We start from the raw sequence: 22124 nt of genomic DNA, 5'->3' as shown, positions 1-22124 counted from the left end.
ATAATTTGGAGCACATGAGAAAGTGGGAAGGAACTAATTCAGAACCAAGTTATGGAAGCTGGTCATTTGGGATTGCAACAAGTAATAATATAAATAAAAAATGATCTGACCTAAGTTCAAAGTGCTGTCATTGTACAATGTTTTACTACTGAATTGTCAGGACTGAAACTATGAATTGTGATTAAATCAACCTGTCTTCTCGGGGCCGAAAAATTATCATAATAGGTCCCCTTTAAGCAACTTTACAGACATGTTTTTCAAAAACACTGTAATTTGGTTTAAATGTGAGTTGTGCGACCTCATTTACATATGCCCTAAAGCAGTCCCACTATGGTTATTTTAAGGTTTAATAAAATGACGGTATTTGCCCTTTCGGGGTGTTACTGAAAAGTATTATCATCATTTGTTTCATTTAACGTTTGTCAGGACTGAGCGTTAAATTAAAAAAGCAGTTATTTGTGTATTTTTCATTGCCGCAAGGGTCTTGTCAGCTAATCTAGCACCGCTGAAATCACCGTAAAGGTGTTTAATCATTTTGATACGCAGACATGTTTGCATGTTTGTGGTTGTGTTTGCACTAAAGTACATATAAAGTACACGGCAACATGTGTGGAAAGGTGCCCTTCTCCAATGCTGCCGGGTGTATGTACAGTATTTGACTGGAAAGGCTTGTAAATGTTCACACCTTGTCAGAAGGGTGCACGGATGCTCACCCGCACACCTGTACATATTGTCACACAGGAAACTGTGTGTAGAGGACACGTCATGGGAGTCTAACCCAAAGCTGACACACAGAGGACTAATATGAGGGTGGAGTACAGCACATAGAGGAGAAAGGGGTTCTCCTGATGCTCATTCCCTCCCTCTAATCCTTCCTTTCCTCACCTCTCTCTCAGAAGCAAAGAGAATTCATTTGAACGGTTTGTCAAATAATGCTCGCCCTCCCCACACAGTGGACCGGTGATGCTGGGATTGGGTGTGCAAGTGTGTGTGTATGTGTGTGTGGAAGAGAAGCTTGCCCTACTTTAGTGAAGTCGTTCCTCTGTTGATATTGCCCATAGCACCGGATTATATGCTTTTCATTGTGTTCTGACACACACACACACACACACACACACACACACACACACACACATGAAAGAATACAGATACACACAATCTAAGCACAGTCAGACAGTACACACAAACTATATGTGCAGAGACTGCACACGTCCAGACACAATGATTCATCCATATTGTGCATACCGAATGACATAACATATACCTGCACAATGTAAGAGGAGCCAATGCTTAGCCACTTTACCTACTATATGTGCAAAGTAATATTTGTATTCACATTGTTACATGTATATAAGCCTGTACATAAGTGTATTCATTAAGGAAAATATAAAAGCAGTCTGCCAAGGCTCAAGGATGGTTATGAAACAAACACTATTCACACCAAAAGGTACCACAGTTTATATGATGATTTTGACTCACAAAATAACAAGTTTCTGTTGATTTAACTGTGTGGTCCAAGTTGAGTTTATACAAGACTTTACTAACTTTGGACCTGGGGTGAACTCCTAAGTAGAAATCATGATGTTGTCACTGAAATCATAATTATGCTTATCCATATGCTGTCGCTCGGGTCATCCCTCACCACTTCAGGTTTGGGCTTAGTAGTTGTCAAAACATATACATATTTAAGGATTATTTTTTTCCTATATTAAGCATTTGCAAGCATACAGATGGCTAAATGAACTAAAATGCAAATATAAGGCATTGAAAAGACACACGAGTACTAAAGATAGTGACGTAGTATTCTCCACTTGTTAATGTGTAAGGCTCAGTTAGACACAAAAGGACCAGCCTTGATTGCCAGAACAACAGGATTTTATTGCGGGTTTGAATTATCTCACAACAGGCACAATAATCTCCACTGAAAGTCAACTCTAAACCCCCCATGTCGCTTCCTATCCTCCACTCGCTCAGGTCCCCTAAGGAACACATTTATAGCAACACACACAAGCATGTATGCTTATTTATGTCTTAAATAGCTTCTTTGCTTTTATTATGTCTACTATATTGCACAATACGAGTGAAAATGTGACAATACAGGTGTTGTCTTAGGAACTCTATTTTGGAATTCTGCTTTGTGGAAGTTTGTGTTTTTACATTTCTGGAACCAATTAACTGCGATAATTGAGGAATTACGATGCTGCCAACTAACTAACTAGCTTAAACCGTAAGACAGTGTTTAAAACGTCAAACTTGACCAAAACTGAAAGTAACAGGATGTTTGTTTTTGTACTCCGTCCCCAGTGTTATTTTCATCATGGCCATCGCTGTTAATATTTAAAAAGTTTTCCGCATTTTTTTTCTCTGAACAGCACACTCGGGGAAATAACTTCTGTTTACATTTCCGGCATTGCTCCACATGTTCAGCATCATTGCATGCATATTGACTTTTGCCAAGTTATTATATCAGGGTTTTCAAAATGTAGGCCTTATTAATTTGTACTGAATTAATTAACCAGATCATTTTGGGTTGTGGATACACATTGATGCAATTCATTTAAATGTAATGAAAAACAGAACATTGCACAGATGCCCTGCCTTGAACAGATTTGTAGCTCTTTGCAGTTTTTGCCAAGTTTATGCCTTGAGGGCCTCAAAGCAGCATAGAGAGAGGAGGAAAAAAAATACATTTGCAGTGTGGATAGGTGTGTCTCACATGATCAACGTTGCAGCTTCCTTTGATTACAATGGATGCTTTCCAGTTGGACAGCTGTGTTGGGCTGTGTCCCTATTGGGTGTATTTCATTGGAAGTGTTTGACACATTTAAAAAACGTATTTCAAGCTTAGCAGGTGTATGCAAGTATATACTGTGTGCCTACATACTGCTGTGAAGGTTGCTTTTCTAAAAGCACTTGCATGGACGCTTATTTTGCTCTGACAGAGTGAGTGACTTAAAGTGGACGTATTATGCTTTTTCCACTTTTCTGACCTATAAATGTAGTGAGAATGTTGTATTCTCGTGTTAAATGATGCCAAAGTTTCAGATAATGAGGTTTACACGTTTGAAAGTGAGCCCTGAAAAAAATTTGAGATGGCTCAAAATGCTCTGTTTCAAAAGGCGTGGTAAAACTGCTCCTTTGTGATGTCACAGAGGGGCGGACTTCCTTATATGGGTGTGGCTGTAAGTCGGATAAGCGCTCTACCCTCCCTCAAGCTCTGCTCCTCTGTTTACTTGCGAGCAAAGCAACATTTGTTTACTATGGCTAACGACGCCACCACCAGGCAAGTGGCAGGAGTTTTTGAAAGAAATGGATTTCAATCGGTCAATGGCATTTCACACTGGACTGTTTTGTGAACATGGGCCACTATGCAGCTGGACTAGCCAACACCTTTCCAACATTAACTTTCCAACCTCATGGTAAAATGCTAAAGCTACTTTCCATTGAAAGACATCTTGAGGTAATCCCTTTTTTTGAAAAAGTTTGGACTGTGCAGTCTCTGCTTCCCGATCAAATTTGGGATCCAACACATATGTCTGTATGTTAAACGCGGACATTTAAATTTTTTTTTGCGGGAACCATGAAATCTAAAGAAATACAGCTGCATTGATGCAGATTCTGGAAGAACTGTAAAGCTTTGTGTGCTGGTTATCATATTTAGCTCCATTTATAGGAGTCCACAACTTGATACAAAGGGCAGAAAATATAAGCACAATAGGTCCCCTTTAAAATGAAGGCTCAAGGTTGGTGTAAATACAGGATGCTCTTCTTTTGCTTTAAGCATTGTAAGTGGTACAAATGTGTGAGGTTTAAAAAATACATAAAAATGATCTAGGCTCTGTGCACTTATGCATTTAAATAGTTTATGTATTAATGGGTGGTGACTACAGTAAGTTGCGATTGGGTATTTTGGGTATCATTGAGATGATGAAATAGGCCCAGTGGATGTTCAAAGCAGTAATTTTGAGAGCACACAAGGACGTATACAGTAATAGCAGTGAGATTACATAACACGAATGAACAAATTAATTCTCTAGTTGATATATACCTACAAGAAGGCCCCCAGTTGGCTTTGAACAACCAGTTTTGGGGCCTCTTTGTGTGGCGCTTTCATATTCTTTCCATGCCTGTGGGGCTTTCTTTGGGTGCTCCTGGTTTGACCACAATCCATAACATTTGCAAAGTTTTTGATCCCATATTCATTCATTACCAGATGTACAGTAATCCCTTGTTTATCGCTGTTAATTGATTCCAGATCCAAACCTGATAAGTGAATTTCTGTAAAGTAGGATTCTTTCATAATCGCTGGATTCTTTTTGTAATTATAACATAGAAAACCTATTTACAATCTTCTAAATAAGGTTTTAACATTATTAGAGCACCCTAGACAAGAAATAACACCCCTATAGTTAGCTTTGCATTTTTATTACCCAATATAGTAGATATTTTCTGTTGTGGCTTTTGTTTTATCATTGCATTGTAATGGCGGCTTTTAATGGCTTTACACTCATAATAATAAAACTCACTAATACTAGGCCAAAGTAAAAGACAAGGCACGAGGCTCAAGAACAAAAAAACACCGCTGACAAAAGGTCAGAGTACTTTTCAGAGTACTCAAAGACACTTTACATTGAAGAAAACTCTAATTAGAGTTGGTTGATTTTTAGGCCATGCACATGGTAACTATAGGAGACATGGCAGTAAATAGAATAGAGCCATAATAGAAGTATTTAAGGTATGTGATATGTGAATAAAGACTTAACACAGTAGTGATATAGTAAATTTAACCAATACTGTAGAAGCTTATTCGCCATTGTTATTTTGGCTTTGACACACTTCCACATGTCGAATATGAACACACACGTGATCATCGTCTATTTTCGCAGGAAGCCACCACACCAATTTTCATTTATTTTCAGTTAAAAAAGTCTTTTGTAAACCAGTTTGCTGATTATGGATACAGACATTTGCCAGTGCCTACTTTTGGCACGTATCCATTTCTCACATTCACAACTTTTTTAGTGTCCCACCCACATTAGCTATGGAAAAGAGCCAGTGTCGGGCTTTGGGCCAAGCTCCATTTTGTTTTTATTCATTTATTTTTATAAACCAATGTCCTGTGCAGACTGATACACTTCAGGTAAACCACGGTCATTTGCTGCTTTTGGACATTGTGACAGATGCATGTTATATAACTTACTTGTTTGTGATATTAATGAAGTTCAGGTTAGCTGTATGAAGTCCATTGCGCCTCTATAGACAAAACAAACAGGTGCATGTGAAAAACAAGTCGATTTATCAAGCAGCCCGGTCTGAAGGACAAAAAGATGTTGGGCCATGAGTGTGGATACCCACAAACTTCATGCTGCCAGGCAGAGTGAGACTTTCACAAAGTGCAGTTAAACCTCTTGCCACATTTGAACTCCCTTCTACCTCTGAATCATGACTGATTGATTTTGCAGATGCCCGCGGTCTTGGGCTGTTGCTATGGATGCGGACATCTAGATGATACCAGTTGGATATTCAGATTAAAAACTTGGAAATAAATGCTCTGCATGGTGATGGAGTGAAATGTCATTTTACCACATCACCACACACAAATGTGTTCATCTACAATTTTAATTTAGTGTCTGCAAAGCCAGAAAAAGCCTATCTTTGAGGTTTAACCTTCAAAAGTAATTATATTCGGTGACTATTGCGGCAAGAAAGTGATGATACCTTGTTTGTTAGAAATGACATAGAATGTAGAGTTTACTTTATATATACTTTATATAGAGCTCATAAGCAGCACACAGCAGAAAATAAAAGATAAAGTGCACAATCGTGCTTCTTAGAGTCACACACCATTTAAGAGACAGCTCATTAGCATTTTTTGTTTTTATTTTCTTCATTTCGAACATGAAAAACATCCAAAGCACAACAAGCCAACCAAAATCAATACAAATAAAAATACGTATCATATACGTAATATGTATCTATAAACGTACACATGTTCGAAAGAGAGTGGGAAGAAGTCAAGACTTATCTAGTCCCACGCTCCTAACCGCCCAGATTCCAACCTCATCCAAACAAAACATATATTATTCCTTGTCTACACAGAATAAAAACCCCACATCCAACCACCCTCACCCAGCTTGAGGCACCCAACCACGTGCCAAGAGCAACCAGTTCATTATTAGTCATCCTATTGTACATCGTCCAGTACAAAAGAAAGAAATAAACCACTCCAACTAAACAGTCACCACAAGCTAACATGGATATAAAAACATCAATGTTACAGTATTGTTTCAGTGAGATTGAAAAATAAAAGTATGTGAGAGAAAACGAAAAATGTTCTTTAAAATACTTCAAATTAAATCATCACATTTGAGTCTTACTACTTCCCAATTAAGTTCCCATTAAAGCTACATACACACCAAAAAGCATGTTCCCTGTAAGCCATAGGTTTAACAGGACTTTTAAGAATAAGGACGTGCTAACAAGTACATTTCAAATTTCAAACTTGCAATCAGTCAGTTAACAATGCCATTAAAATTACAGTATCATCATTTTGCAGAACTTAATATCATTGATGTCTCCTCGCATGCGTCCTGGTTCAAATGTACTCTCAGTGCTTGCATGCACTGCTGTGTGTTTGTTGAAGACACCACCAGGGACTCACTGGGGTTCTAAAAACTCCTTTCATATACATCAAATGTACAAGACACTTAACTCCTTATTACCCCGAAGCGGCGCTGCCACGCTGATCTATGATCTATGATCTTGTGTACTTATTCCCCCACTTCCTGTCTTTTATATCTCAGTAGGTAACATAAGAATCTACAAGGCAAAATAGATGTAATTTCATGCCCTTACATGCCAGGTATAAAATGCGTTTGGATACAGTGTATGATAAAAAAAAGTTTGTACAAAACCGGTGGATCATGTTCATATTCATCTGGTGACCCTCACATCCTGTCCGTTGGTGAAAAAAAATATGCATTTGATACATTATTGTGTTTGACTTTTGGACTGTTTTGTGCTACTCTCCACGACATATGACAAAGATTGTACTTCATTCTTTTTTATGGCATCTTGTCGTAGCATATGGCCAGTATGACATGTGGTGTCGTAAAGGGTTGCTTTTTTATATCATAAAGCACAGTCTGCCTCGTTGAGATGATTGGGACACGACAGGGAGAAGACAATCATGTGAGCACACGGCTGTTATTCATGTGTGCTTCAACACTTGTAGCACTGCATTATGTAATAATGGTGCATTATGTCGTAATGTCACCCCGCTATGTAGTAATGCAGCATTTTGTAATATTCATTCATTTTCTACCGCTTATCCTCACGAGGGTCACGGGCGTGCAGGAGCCTATCCTAGTTGTCTTCGGGCGAGAGGCAGTGTACACCCTGGACTGGTTGCCAGCCAATCACAGTCGGCGACGCGCAAAGGCGACTCTGAACCGGCAAATCTCCTCAGCTACTACAGCTTACAGTACACCATTATGTTATATACATGATTTTTCTGTATGCCATGTCAATATTTTTATTTTTAGAGTTGTATTCATCACTAGGATTCAAACATAGGTTAGTATGGTAGCAAAGTGAACTAAAAAAATGTATAAACGTCTTGGAGCGCTGGATCAACACAATAAAAGAGAGACGCCCTGATTTTTTTGTATGTATCGCCTAGCTGTTCTCCAAAAATAAATTAACAGTAGTCTTGCCAAAGTTTTATAACAATCTGTATGCAGATTAAAAGTTTGTACATGAATCTCCGCCAGTTGAACTTCATCTTGTTACTATTTATTCTAGTCCACTGCTTAAATGGGCTATGTTATTTTAGGTGTTTGAAGAGAGTTTTTTTTTTTTTTTTTGCTGACCCCTTTTCATGTTTTTCCTTTTTTTTTTTTTGTCAAAGTCAGTTGTCACCAACAAACACATGCTGTCCATCCATTCGCTTTGTGTCATGTCACAGATAAACCTGCCAGTTACCCCAGAGAGACCTTCAAAAGGAACCACATATTCAGATTGATTAGTTAAAACTAATACTTTCACTTGGGACATACAGTATTCTATATCCATCTCACAGCAATGTCACCTTTCATACCTTCAATTTAAACGTAACGCAGTTCAAGTAACTGATATTTTAGACTCTACTTTTACTGAAATCACACTGACAGACCTTTTCACCTTGCAACCAGATAGTCACAGTAGTACGAATACCATTTGGTAACTTGTTCATCTTGGCTATTTGTATCATAAGAGACAATTATGTCAGTGGTTCCCAGCTTTTTTCATCACCTGCTGCCTTATGAATATCTCATTTGAAAATTAAAATGGCCAATTTGCACCAAAATTGAGCAACACGTTTATTTCAAAGTTAACTGAAGCGTAACTATCCATTAATTCATTCATTTTCTATGCCGCTTATCCTCACAATGGTCACCGGGGTATGCTGGAGTCTATCCCAGCTGACTTTGGGCGAGAGGCAGGATACACCCAGGACTGGTCGCCAGCCAATCACAGGGTACATATAGACAAACACTCACACTCACATTCATACCTATGGACAATTTGGAGTTGCCAACAACTAGCTTGGCAACAGAAGATCATCAAACAGGTAGACAAGTATCAGTTGTTGCCATCGTGATTTATGGTCACCTATTTGTGGTGTATAAAATTGGTGGACCAGCCAGGAATCCTTTCATATTATGTTACTGCTAACATTTAGTACAAATGTTTATTTTGTTTTTTGCCGGGCTATTAAAAGTCCATGTTTACCTCTCCCTATTGGGATTTCCTACAGGGGTAACCTCTTTCTAGTTTCTCCAGACCCTTGAAATCAATGGCCGTGTGGACAGGTGAGAGCCTGCCAGCGATCATGCAATGATTGCTTCTTTTCTTTGCGGTGTTTGAACTCCACTAGCCACTATTCTCTCTCTGTCAGCTGTTAAAGCGTCATTGATTTCAAAATGAGAATGTCAGCTCTTGAAGCTCACCCTGTTGTCAGTTGGTTCACCAGTATTCTGCTTAAACAAATTTGCTGCAATTGTACTTTAAATTTGGATTAAAAAAAAGAACTGACATGCTGCTAATTCCTTTGCTTAAATAAGACAGATGTTGTCTGCAGTACTGCCTGTGCAACACAATATAGACAAATCCTCCCTCCCTCTGGCAGCTATAGCAGCTTATCGTTTTTTGGAAAGACTTTTTATCAAGATTTTCAAGTTTTTCTGTGAGACCCAGGGGCATCCAAACTTTATCCACCAAAGACCGCATATTAAAATCGCATTAAAAAAAAAATCAAAAGAGATGCAAGGGGCCAGTAATATTTCTAAAATGTTTGCATTGTGTTATTATTAGTTATGAGTATCAACATGTCTACTTTTTTCTTTACACTGTGACATTTGCTCAATTTTTCCCATTTCTTTAAAAATGTAATTGATCTCAACAATGTGCCGTGAGCCAATGAAAACAATCATAAACGATCTCCGAGCCAAATGAATGTAATAAAATATGAAATACACTAAAAGTATCCTTACCATTAAATAAAAATCATGTAAATAAATGATTAAATAACAACAGCGATCGATGAGAAACACAGCAATCAACACCAGACAATTGAAATATCCACATAATTGACATTATACAATAACTATATACAAAAAAACGTGATAAGGTGAATTTTTTTCTGATTTTGTGAGCCCAGGGTGCTCTTAGCATTTACCTATGTTGCCTCATCGGCCAGCCGGCTGTGCTTTATGGACCTTGGTTGGTGCATTAGAAGCCAGAAAATAATCCTCCCCTAAATGATTTCCATAAAGTTGTACATAATGTATCCAGTAAAGGAGTAGCTTTATATTTACATGACAGAAAAGGCCAGTCTCATGGGCTGTTAGACAGAGCGAGGGATGGACAAGCAATGGACAAGCTGGCTGATTGGTCATTTGACTGTAAAGACAGCTCTCACGGAGCGGCTGTCTCATAGCGTAAGCTGGATGACTGGCAGGACAAGCTGACCGACGGCATAATCGGTCGCATATTCTAAAGCCAGCCCTCTTACACTTGAATAAATGTCAAATAGTTGTCGGATCAATGTGTTGTCCTGATTAGGAGGCTGTGTGCAGTGCAACAAACTAAGAAGGCGAGACAGAGAGAAATGACACGGCCAAGTTGGCCCATCTGTACAGTGGATTACTGCTCATTACCTGATTGACTAGGGTGTTTGTGTGTGTGTGTGTGTGTGCGCTTCACTGTCAAACCAACATTTAGCAGACAAATCATCTGGCTTATCCCAGAAAAAAGTAGATGCCTGATCATTTTGCTTTTTTTATTTACTGTTTTTTCGTTTGACTGTAAAGGGGAAATGTGCTTTTTTTGGAATTTTGATCATCATATGCATGAACATAAACACATTTTTTTCCCTTTTTCGGTGCATTCTAGCGCAAATAAACAAATTAACATGAGCTACATAACAACATACGCCATTGAAAATACTTATTTTGACACTATAGCCCTCACAAAAACATCTAACAAAATGCCAACAGTGTTCCGTTTACATAACTGATTTGTATATTAACACAGCTACAGCGATATTATTATATCGTAGCAGCTAACATGAAAAACTAGTTATATTTGGCAGACTAACACAATGCCCCACTAACCGCTCGTCTCAGCGTCATTCACAGATGGAAGAATGCGCCTAGAAAAGAAGGTAGTGTTTTAAATCATCAAAATACAGCAATATACTGCAACTATTACATGTTATCATCAGTGTACGTGTTAATGCATGATCAAATGATGCAATGTTATTATAGGTTTTCATAGTCCAAAAAGGTGTGTCCAGATGACGTGCATTGTTAGCTAGCTCATATTAACTTATTTTCTTATGTTATAATGCAAAGAAAATGGAAAGTATGAAAATGTAAAATATGTTTTCATGTTTCACAAAAAAATGAAGTTCCCCTTTAAGTGGCACCCCATATTGGTTGTGCTGAAAATACAGTAAAAACACATTATGTAGATTGTATATAATATTTTATATGGTACATAGTTTTAAAGGGTCCCTATTAGACATGAGCCATATACTGGTTATAAATGGGTATCTGTTACGGATAATTAATTTTTGCCAGATCCGAGTATGGAACGAGTACATTTTATCAATATCCGTATTGCTCATTATGTATTCACTCTTCACGCTCTGTGATTGGTCAGTCACACACAGCGACCACCTATTCATAGACCAACTATGCAACAGTACTATACTTGAATTGTGTTTTTGTCTTATTCCATGAAGTCATCATAAAACAGGCGTGATACCTGCAATATAATAATTTTGTTAATTTTCAGTTAGCAGTACACGGACAGTGGTAACGGTAACTTGCTTTGACTGGACACAACATTAGGTACACTTGGACAGTTGCGCAGTGGCAGTATGCACCTTGCAATCTTACTTGTTTGTGTACACGGTGCATTTCACAAGACAGCGGATAGTGATTTGGCAAAGTTGAGTTACTTTGTGTATATGGCCGCGCCATGGACATGTACTATGTGACATAACATAACAGAAACAATTAGTATGATATACAATACAGTATATCCAGTACTACTGAGAAAAAATAATGCAAAGCATTGCCATCTCATAACATGCCTTGGTTGTGTCCATTGTGCATTTCCTCCCTGTACAGTTGTCCTTCTGTTTGTGGCTCACCAACCCCCACGTCCCCCAAATCTCTTTTACTCATCTCTTTTGTCCTTGCTTTGAGGCCAAGGAATTTATTTGTTCAACTTGTATTTTTGGACTGTCTTTTGTGTTTTTCCATGTGGCAGTGTTTCTTTCTTGTTGCCGGTGACCACTCTGTAGACCAAAGAAATGTGCAGTTACGATTGTCACAATTGTCCACATTTCCTTTAATAAATTGATTAAATCTAAATATTTATGAAACAGAATCAGAACACAATTGCCTTTTAAGAAAAACAATGCAATAAGATGGTAAATCAATACACCTTACACTTAAGTTTTTAAGAAAACATTCAATAACATGGCAGTGCAATGATGTCAGTATTTGACAGTATACAGTACCATAACCACAAATCAATCCTGCTTATGTAGATGATCAGGTGCATTCTAGCAAGCATATTTAGGATAATATCCATTTCAGAATGTACAGCCGGAGCCACTTCAACTGTCTTAATGTACGTACTATGACTCACGGACGCATTCCCACCTCCCTGTAAATAGATGGATAAGAGCCTCATGTTTTAAAAGAAACCAATTTTGATCAATTGTGTCTTGAACGCCACTCATACAGTGGTATAGTAGCATTGATTGCAACTTACTGGGATTAACAGAGGTACTGTAATTAGACATCAATGTACAGTGCATTAAGCACATACAGTATACAGTATGGGCAGCATTCTTCCACCTTTCAGGTGCTAATCCATTGCTGCAAACGAGCTACACTGCTCCTCCGGAATTCGAACTTCAACTAGCTGGCGAATTATCCTCTCCAGAACCACTGAATAGACCATACCAGGAAGTGTGATCCCATGAATGATACTTGGAACACACCCTACAGTCCCCCTTCTTAAAAAGGCTCAATAGCACTGCTTTGTCAGTTTGACGGCATCCCTTACCACTGGTCCACCGATGTGTTCTGAGATTATTGGCACGACAGGCTTCGGCCACCTTACGACGCAACAATAATTGTCTATCGCCTATCACTGACTGCAACACCAGAGTGGAATAAAGTCCAGCCCCACTCAAGATGGCTGGTTCCAGAGCCCTTTCTGTGCACTGAGGTGAATCCGAGTATATCTAGCCGGAACTTCTTCACCTTGCGCACCTGCTTTTTAAACTCTCTTTTCCAAAGAATGAAACAGCAGGAGGTGTCATCTTAAAAAGCTGTTGAAAACAGAAAACAGCAGTTCAGGCATGTGAATGATTAAAACTGGGGTTTCAAACACACTAGTTCAAATAGTGTATTTTGTACTTTGGCGTTTTGAACTTGTCGTCCTGCTGTGTTGAAAATAATTCCCAACATTTCTCTGCACTTTCTTTTAGGTTGTCGGGGTTCATGCTGCCTTCTCCTCTAGTCAGCAGTGGATCTATATTGGCCTTGTGGTTTACCACCGATTTCGCCGTCAGTGCACAGGGCTTCAAAGCTGTATATGAAGGTAAGCTCATGATTTAAACTGTGCATATTATAGTTAAAGTTGGTCCAACTGGTAAATGCAGAAAATATTCTGCCTCTCTGAAGATAATAACGATCCCTTTTGACTGAGTCGACACTATGAGTTTTTCCCACATATTTTGGTGACCTAATTTAGTTTCAAGAGAAGGTCAACATAGTATTAGAAACAGCTCTCAGCTGTGTATAGCTGCACCACTGCAAACTACTGCCATGTTAACACATATTAAATGAACATCCCTCTTAGTGTCATGCAAAACTGAACATTATTATTTTTATAAAGGCAGAATTTTAGAATTTTTTGTGCAGTCTCTGTAAACTGGACAAAAAGACACATACGGTATGTGCATGCAACCATACAGACGCAGGGGATGATGACATCACATCAATGACAAAGACTTCTCATGAAAAACATGTTATGAAATCTACCACAAAATCCAATCAAATTAAAAATAAACAAATTAAAACCCAAATGAACACATTGGTTACATTAAGACAGGTACACGGGTATTTAGGTAACAGTCCTGGGGTGGTTATATGTTCATTGGCATTGTCGGGAGTAACAACATTAATAATAACATTACCAACACTGGTACCGTACACCGATTGCTTCTTTGATAAGGGGTGATATCATTAATTATAATTGGCTAAAGGTAGAGTATATTTTCATGCAAAGCCAAGCAGTGCCAGAGTTGAGGTAAGGTCCGTCGAGTTACAACAGGTACTTTAATGATGGAAGTACAGGCACTACTTCAATGTTATTGATGTCATAGGCAAGAAGATACTGTGCATGGGAAGCATACAGTACACATTTCGTATCTGTTGCGAAGCATCTTTCAAGCCGACACTACACAGTTACATCCCTACATATACCTGGTATACAAGTATTACAAGTAACACAACTTTCCCTGGTAACTAATTACATTTATGATAATTATTATGTCACAGATTGAGTTACTTCTTTGGGAAAATAACTGTTGACTATAACAAATTACTCATAATTAGTCATTTGCACAACACTGTTGTGTGGTTATGGTGATTTCATTGTAAAGTGCCGTCTGCCTATTGCTGGGTTGTCCATCTTCAACACAGCCAAACAGGGGACAACACCTTGATAAAAATGTGTTGAACAAGCTGTGTTTTCTTCGGCTAGAAGATGAAAGTACGCCTAATCTCTGCTGGTGATTTATAAAAAAAAGAGCTGCCCATGTCAGGGATCCTGTGTGGGCGACTTGCAGCTCACTGCTGCTGTCTTGGTCTCCTCAGTATCAGTTGGAACTGGTGTGAGTGTAGAAATTTACTTACTGTCTGCTTGCTCCTCGTTGCCACATTGGGATGTGATTCTGCTGTTATCGGTGCTTGTTGTGTGTTGACCTCCTTCTTTACGGAAGACTGGTTCGTGTCTGTGTGCCTGTTGGCACTGAAATGCTGGGTCTGACCTTTTGGAGAGACAGACACACATACACACTCATCACACACATGTACTTCATCTACTATGAGTCATGGAATCTAAATATCAAAGACAAACTCAGAGGATCAGATATACACACTTACTCAGTAGGTCGTTGTGTGCATGTGTCAGTCAGAAGTCAGCTTAGATTTTGAGCACGTGGGGCAAGAGGCTAAAGCAGGCTTGTGGTTTTCTTTGTGGAGCGTTTGGCCACAGCAGGTTGATCTTGTAGAAGAGAAACAAATTGATTATTCCATAAAATAGATTATTGTGAAATTAAAAGTGATATGGTTGAAATGATATTGTACACTTTGACATCTGTATACAGTTTAATTTTCCCATAAACATTGTGCTTTGTTCAGTTTAAAATGAATGTAAACATCCAATATATGTGTATGAAACTAACACGGGAAAACCAATTACAGTGCAGGTGAGACTAATTGTAGGACACTTCTGCTTGTCGCATTTACGCCAGTGCTATTAGGCTGGCTATGGGGTTGTCAGCCAGACGCCACCCTTCACAAATGTTTCACTCCTTTAATCCCGGAACATCTCTGGGTGCATTGCTCCACTGGTCCCTGTAGTCTTCACTAGAACCCTTCTTTCCTCAAAGCCATTTCATTTCGACAAAGCTCTATCCAAAAGGTTTTAGTGTAGCCTTTACCGTCAGCTTCCACTGGGTAGGTGTGGGTTTTCCAGTCAGTTTGTGTGCATGCAGCTGAAACCTCTATGTATTTCTCTGGCTTCCTCTAGAAGGCATCTTCCATCCCTTTGTCCCATGACATAGTCAGTTAGTCCATGATGACGGACTTTGCACCAGTGGATCAGAGCATGATGCCTAGTGGAAGAGAAATTGTTGTGATCTCAGGGGGAAACTTTTAGGGTTCTCGGGCTGCATCCACAGTGCTGTTTCCCACTTGGCTGACAAATTGGATAAGCAGTTGTGTTGTCTCTGGGCTGAGTTTGTGTCGACCCGTGATGTGTCATCTCTATGTGAAAACTAGGAATGAGCCGGATACTCTTTATAAACGGGTATCCATTGCAATGCATTTTTTTTTCAGGAATATGAGTATGAAACAAGTGCATTTCGTCATTATCATTGTTATTGTGTATTCGCTCTCACCCTCAGCAAGCTAAAACTCAACTCTGAACCACCAACATCACTTTTTGTCCACCTGCCCCGTCGAAGGAACACATTTATAGCAACACAGCACAAGTCTTATTTATGTCTTTAAATGGCTTATTTACGCTCATTATGTTTACCGTATTGGGTAATACGAGTATAAGGCTACCTATAGGGGTGTTAGTTCATGCTTAGAAGGCTCTAATAATGTTTACAAATGCATTTAGAAGGTCGTAAACAGGTTTTCTATGTTCTAAATTAAAAAAAAAAAATACATTTATGAATAAGGAATGCCACGAAAATTCACTTATCACGGTTCTGGAACCAATTAACTGTGATGAACAAGGGATTACTAGACAATCCCGTCTGTGCCCTACTGAGTGCTTTTCCTAGTTTCTTTCCTGGCAGGCACTGGCATTGCTACCACAGCCAGAAAAAAACCTACTGTACGTGCCAACTATAAATGGTCTTAAGTGTGCTCTTATTCTTGAACCTTGGGATATTGTGACCAAAACATGTCTGATATCTATTAATCTGTGGAACGACATGTTCAAAGGAGATAAATATATCTCCTTGAAAAGATGTAGAATGAACCCACAGTGCACACCAAATGAAAGTCTACCAAGTATGAAAGGAAACCAAACTGAATAACCTCAGAGAAGTACTGTACATAAAGGAGGGGGGGGGGGGGGGAGAAGACCACAGTAAGGATGCTTGGCTGAAATGAAGCTATAAGTGGAGGAGAGCAATAGCTCAGTGATAAAAAGCCAAGTTTGCAAACTCGCCCTGCAAAGACATGATAATCATCAATTAATTTGCCCCCAAAGCTAGAGGCGAGCAGCGGGAGAGAGGTGTGAATGGAGACATTTAAAGTGAGAAGGGATGACTGGGGACACTAGGGAGGCACACAGAGGGGATTGTATCTGTCTGTAATCCAACTACATTAGGGATAAGACAAAATATTAATTCAGCAGAGGAGGAAAATGTTATGAATGTCATCATCATTATCGACATCAAACTTAGCAGTAAGAGCTATTTTGTATCGTGATGTAAAAGAGGGTTTGGATCAAAAGATCCAGTGGGGATTTGTGTAATCCTCCCATCTCCTTTAGCACGTCGTCTCTTTCTTTTACAGCTGGTGGAGAATACATTTATATCACAAGATAATGATTGTTGTATATTTGTAATGCTCATATATGTTGCTTTTATGTCGTCACTGTGGTAAAAATGTCCCAAGTTGAGAGCTTGTTTCATCCTCATAGTGCCAAAAGCTAAAACATAAATATTTATACCTTTAGTAAAAGATGACTTGCTTGAAATGAGCTTCAAATTGTCGCTTAGCAACAAGGACCAGTGCCAGCACTTCCACTGAGGATTTGTTAAGAAGTGCAAAGGCAGTGCCAGGACTGTCCCATACTTAGGAAATATTGTTTAACTTAAGACATTATTTGTGTTGTTAGTCTTTTAAAAGATGTTTTTACACAGGACATATTTCTGCTCTTTCACAAGCCTGGGTGAAAATGGAATGGTTTCAATGGGTCACACCTCAGTGCTGTGTCCGTTTATATTTAATATGAAGGCTTTCCCCTAAGATTTTTTGAAGCTGTGGTGGTGGGCTGCACGGCGGACCAGTAGTTAGCGTGCAGGCCTCACAGCTAGGAGACCCGGCCATCTCTGTGTGGAGTTTGCATGTTCTCCCTGTGCATGTGTGGGTTTTCTCCGGGTACTCCCACATTCCAAAAACATGCTAGGTTAATTGGCGACTCCAAATTGTCCATAGGTATGAATGTGAGTGTGAATGGTTGTTTGTCTATATGTGCCCTGTGATTGGCTGGCGACCAGTCCACGGTGTATCCCGCCTCTCGCCCGAAGACAGCTGGGATAGGCTCCAGCACCCCTGCGACGCTCGTGAGGATAAGCGGTAGAAAATATTTAATCATTTGATATAAAACTATGAATGTCCTGTAACTCTTTACTCTTGAGTTATTGATTATAGGCCCAGCTAAACAGAGTTGCTTGTTTAAGAACACCACTTTGAGTTTGGATAAAAACATCATTACTCAAAGTGAATCTCAAGGTTTGACGTTCGATTTGACTTTTTAAAAGCACATTAAGAATGTTACCAAAACAGCATTTTTTCATCCTCACAACATCGCTAAGATACGACCTATTCAAGATCTGACGTGGTTCCCCCTTTTAGAGGTGCTGCAATGGATGATCATCCCAAGTATACACAGTATGCACACTATATATACACATATACAACAACCCGTGCAATTCTATTCATCTGTCCATCTTCTTCTGTTGGTCTAAGGTCAAGTCAGGGGCAGCACCTTAAGCAGAGAAGCCCGGACTTGCCTTCCCTAAGCCAGTTGAGAGACATCGTCTCTCGAACATATACTGGGTCTTCCCTGAGGCCTCCAGCTGGTCGGACATGCCTTGGACACCTCCCCAGGGAGCCGTTCGGGTAGCAACCCGACCAGATGCTTGAGACACCTCATTAGGCTCCTCTCTATGTGGAGGAGCAGCGGCTCTACTCTGAGGTTATCATGAGTGAGAGCTCAGCCAACCTATAGCAAAAACTCCTTTTGACTGTTTCTACCAACAACTCATGGCCATTGGTGAGGGTTGGACCGTAGATTGATCGTAGCTTCGACTTTCAGCTAAGCTCTGTCTTCACCATAACGGACCACTGCATCCTCCAATCTGAATTACTATCACAGTTTTTTAAAATTGTTTTTAACCTGCCAGTTTTAAATCATCTGCTTTGAACACCACAGAAACTACAGATTACTTGTTAAATGTATAATCACTGGGTGGTACTTCAAAAGATTAAAGCCATTTGTTGTGTGTCCGGTTTTTGAGGACACGGCCACCTACATGCTATGCACATTGGCTCGATTTTTTCCACTTCACTTTGGAGATACCCAAACCACCGCATCACATGATAGGGAATCTTTCTTTCCAACAATATCCTCATCTTTGAGGGATAACGCCATGTCATGGTTGACATCTATTTCGCTCCTCGCAGGTTCATCTTTCGAGCCATGTAAGGTCTGTTTACTTCTCCGACAATTTTCAAACAAACAAAAGTGAAGCTGGTATAGGTTGACGCTGACTGGCTGCTGTCGCAAACATTTCCTCCATTTCAATCAAGTTAATATGCTCATAGCTGATCACCGAAATTGATGTGAAATTCATCACGATCACCGTTATATAGTCACCCACCCCAATGCAGTCTGCATCACTGGAGACGCTGCTCCAATTTACCTTTCGACCTTGCGACCTTGCGACCATTGCTCACAACAAAACTGCTTGAACTGTGGCAAGCTGCTTGAACTGGACAACCTTGAACCCAACCTGGAGATGGCACTCCACCCTTGGACTTGGACTTGTAGGTGCTGATTTTCATCCTACCCACTTTGTAATTGGCTGCCTACGCCGAGAAACTCAGTCCTGAAAAGTTATGATCAGAATCGGTGAAAAAGCACAGTCCTGGCGGAGTCCAGCCATCACTGGAAACGAGCCTGACTTACTGTGGACCAAGATGTGGCACCAGTCATATAAGGAGCGGACATAATGCAACATAATGAGTAATTGTCCAATATCATTTAATAGCTGTTTGAAGGGGTAAATGTGATTTAATTTGCCATTTCCACCATGGATGTTTCATAATTCTCATTTTACATTTGGACAACAAAGAGGAAAAGACAGCTGGCTGAATTAGTCAAGCTTATTAACTAGAAATTGTTGATTATTGTGAACATGATGTGTTTCAGGGGTTTTAGGGTGTGTCTCAGTGGGAAGGAAAAGGAGGGAAACCAAACCATTTAGTTCTATTACCACATTTAAGCAAAAGACAAAGATGAAACCATCTAAGCATTACGTTCTTACGCTCATATCTTTTGCATACACACACATACACATATCAGTATGTTCTTGTTTGTTCAATTCCAACAATTTCAGCAATTGTTTCCTTCCCTGTTGAGGGCCGTGTATAGAGCATACACATAGACATAGACATGCTCCCAACCCACAGACAAACATATGCTTTAACATGCATGCATCCAATTGACTGACATCAAAGGTCAATGATTTTGGACCTGATATAAGGCCTGCTTATCATATCACATCTTTTGTATTTTATACCAGTTGCGTTTGATGGGCTTCAGGTCATTGCTCACATGTTTTTTGACATCAAACTCATCCACACATACGTACCTTTGTGGACATCGTTTTCTTTACTGGGAAAGGAGTCATGGTGAAATTAAAGGGCACACATACATACAGACATTCTCTGGACTAAAAGAGATTTAAACATTTTGGTTACTTATTATTATTTAAAGGTCTCCTATTATGCACATGTGACCTTTCAATGATGTTCTTGCAGTAGTGTCCTCAAAGCCTGCTTATGAGCACTAAACATGAAAAAAAAATCTATTATCTCCCTCACTTATTTGCTCCACGTTTGAGAGGAGTTGTGGTCAAGTTTTGACATTTCATGACCTCATGAATGCAAACCCGTAATATCCATAATAAAGGATTTATTATGGATATTACAGGTTTGCAACATAATGACTTTTCTGTTGTTCTGTTCTGAGCTGCAAATTTTATTATTTAATTTTCTTAGGCTAAATTTATAGAAAATTTATAATTTTCATAGGCTAACCTACCATAATGTTGCTGTGAACATGTGAATGTAAAGTTAGAACAGTAACTCACTAATGTTTTCCTCCTACTGCCCCAGTCCTTGATTTTACATTGTTGTATCTGATTTATGGCATCTATTATGTTGGACAGGTGCAGTCTGTATGTACAAAGTGCATAAAACTGCTTCTTGTGGCCTTTAACTTAGCATTAAAGGGGACCTATTATAGTTTTTCCACTTTTCTGACTAATAAGTGTAGTTAGAATGTTGTATTCTCATCTTAAAGGATGCCAAAGTCTCAGATAATGAGGTTTGCCTATTTGGAAGTGAGCCCTGAAAGAAGTTTGGGATGCCTCAAAACGCTCCAGTTTCAGAGGGTGTTGTGAAACTGGAGATTTGTGATGTCACACCTAGGTGGGCTTCCTTATTTGGCCATGCACTGTAGACCAGATATGCTTTCTGCCCCCAACCCGCTTCTTTGTTTACGTTGTTAGCAATGGCTCAAATGAAGTGTTTCTTTAGTTGTAAGGGGAAGTTACATGTGTTTACAATTCCAAAAATCCAAAGAAATACAGCCGGAATAGGTGCAGATTCTGAAAGATCTAGAATGCTTTCTGTGTAGGTGGAGTCCACAATCCAATACAAAGGGCCGGAAAATGAGCATAATAGGTCCCAGTTAAACTTACGGACATACAAAATGGTGAATTTCTAGCAGGGCAGCTGACTATAAGCACTTTTAAACTCTCTAAATTCCAGCATCAAACCTAGATTTTGGGCAACATTCTTCCAACAGTAAAATATGGTACCTTCAATCAATATTGTGTTTTTGTTTTTTAGGTTTATTTTCATGTATTTTTAACACCACTATGCATGGACTCATTAACATCCTATTATCAGCTTCCATTGCTTACTGATTTGATGCAGAGCTTTGCAGGAATGCTGGCAAGAGCTCCATAAACTCACAACTTTTGGACGAGATGTAAAAACGACTGCAGTTTCCAGCTGAGGGGTCCTTCAACATGATGTTTCACATGAGAGAAAGCTTTTTCATCTGGAGTTTATTCCAAACCCTCCAGCTAGATAGTTTTCTTAGTGGCGCCTTTATTTCACAGAGTTTCATCTTAGCAAATCTCAGTGGGATGCAAATAGCAGTGACAGAAGATTGCACAACATAAATGGCTGTTTTTGACGTTGTGGATGGCAATATACGGCATGTTGGTAGACAAAGTAGTATCTTTCTAAGGCAGGTATTTTGCAATAGTGTCACATGCTACTACATTATTTTATTCAAGGTACAGTCTCCGGTCAGCCACTTCTTAAGGCATCAATTATTCATATTTTAATATTTAAATACGCTCCCTACTATTACTGTGGAAGTAGGGTTTGTCGTCATGAATTCCAACGATCACCTGACTCTGGATCTAAGAATTAGTCAGTTTACGATACAGTCATCTCTTTTTTTATTGTGGTTAATTGGTTCCAGAGTCGACTGTAGTAAATTAATTTCTGTGAAGTAGGATTCCATCTTAATAAATGGAATACTTTAATAATGAAAGGTAAATAAAATAACACCCCCATAGTCGGTCACCTTTACACAGACACACACATAGTTCAGGTCCAAGTGTGAAAATTGTAAATAGTTCATGGTGTTATATTTGTAAATAAAGTATTTTGAGGGGAAAAAAATACTTTTGTTGTTTATGTTGGTATACAGTGAAGAAA

At 39.2% G+C, this 22124-nt stretch overlaps 1 protein-coding gene across 8 annotated transcripts in view; it reads left to right on the top strand.

The window, feature by feature from the left end:
• Positions 1 to 22124, top strand: part of LOC131139316 (CUB and sushi domain-containing protein 1-like) — a 373565-nt gene that overhangs the window by 127173 nt on the left and 224268 nt on the right. For all 8 annotated transcript variants that reach the window (XM_058088813.2, XM_058088812.2, XM_078795676.1 and 5 more), the window contains exon 3: positions 13055 to 13167. In XM_058088813.2, coding sequence (XP_057944796.2) covers positions 13055 to 13167 — 113 coding nt within the window. The remainder of the gene's footprint in view (positions 1 to 13054; positions 13168 to 22124) is intronic.

The sequence above is a fragment of the Doryrhamphus excisus genome, linkage group LG13, assembly GCF_037039965.1.
Source record: "Doryrhamphus excisus strain RoL-2023G ecotype Guam linkage group LG13, RoL_Dexc_Guam_v1.1, whole genome shotgun sequence".
Taxonomy (NCBI): domain Eukaryota; kingdom Metazoa; phylum Chordata; class Actinopteri; order Syngnathiformes; family Syngnathidae; genus Doryrhamphus; species Doryrhamphus excisus.
The sequence above is the reverse complement of the archived record's forward strand: the minus strand, read 5'-3'. Positions and strand labels throughout refer to the sequence as shown.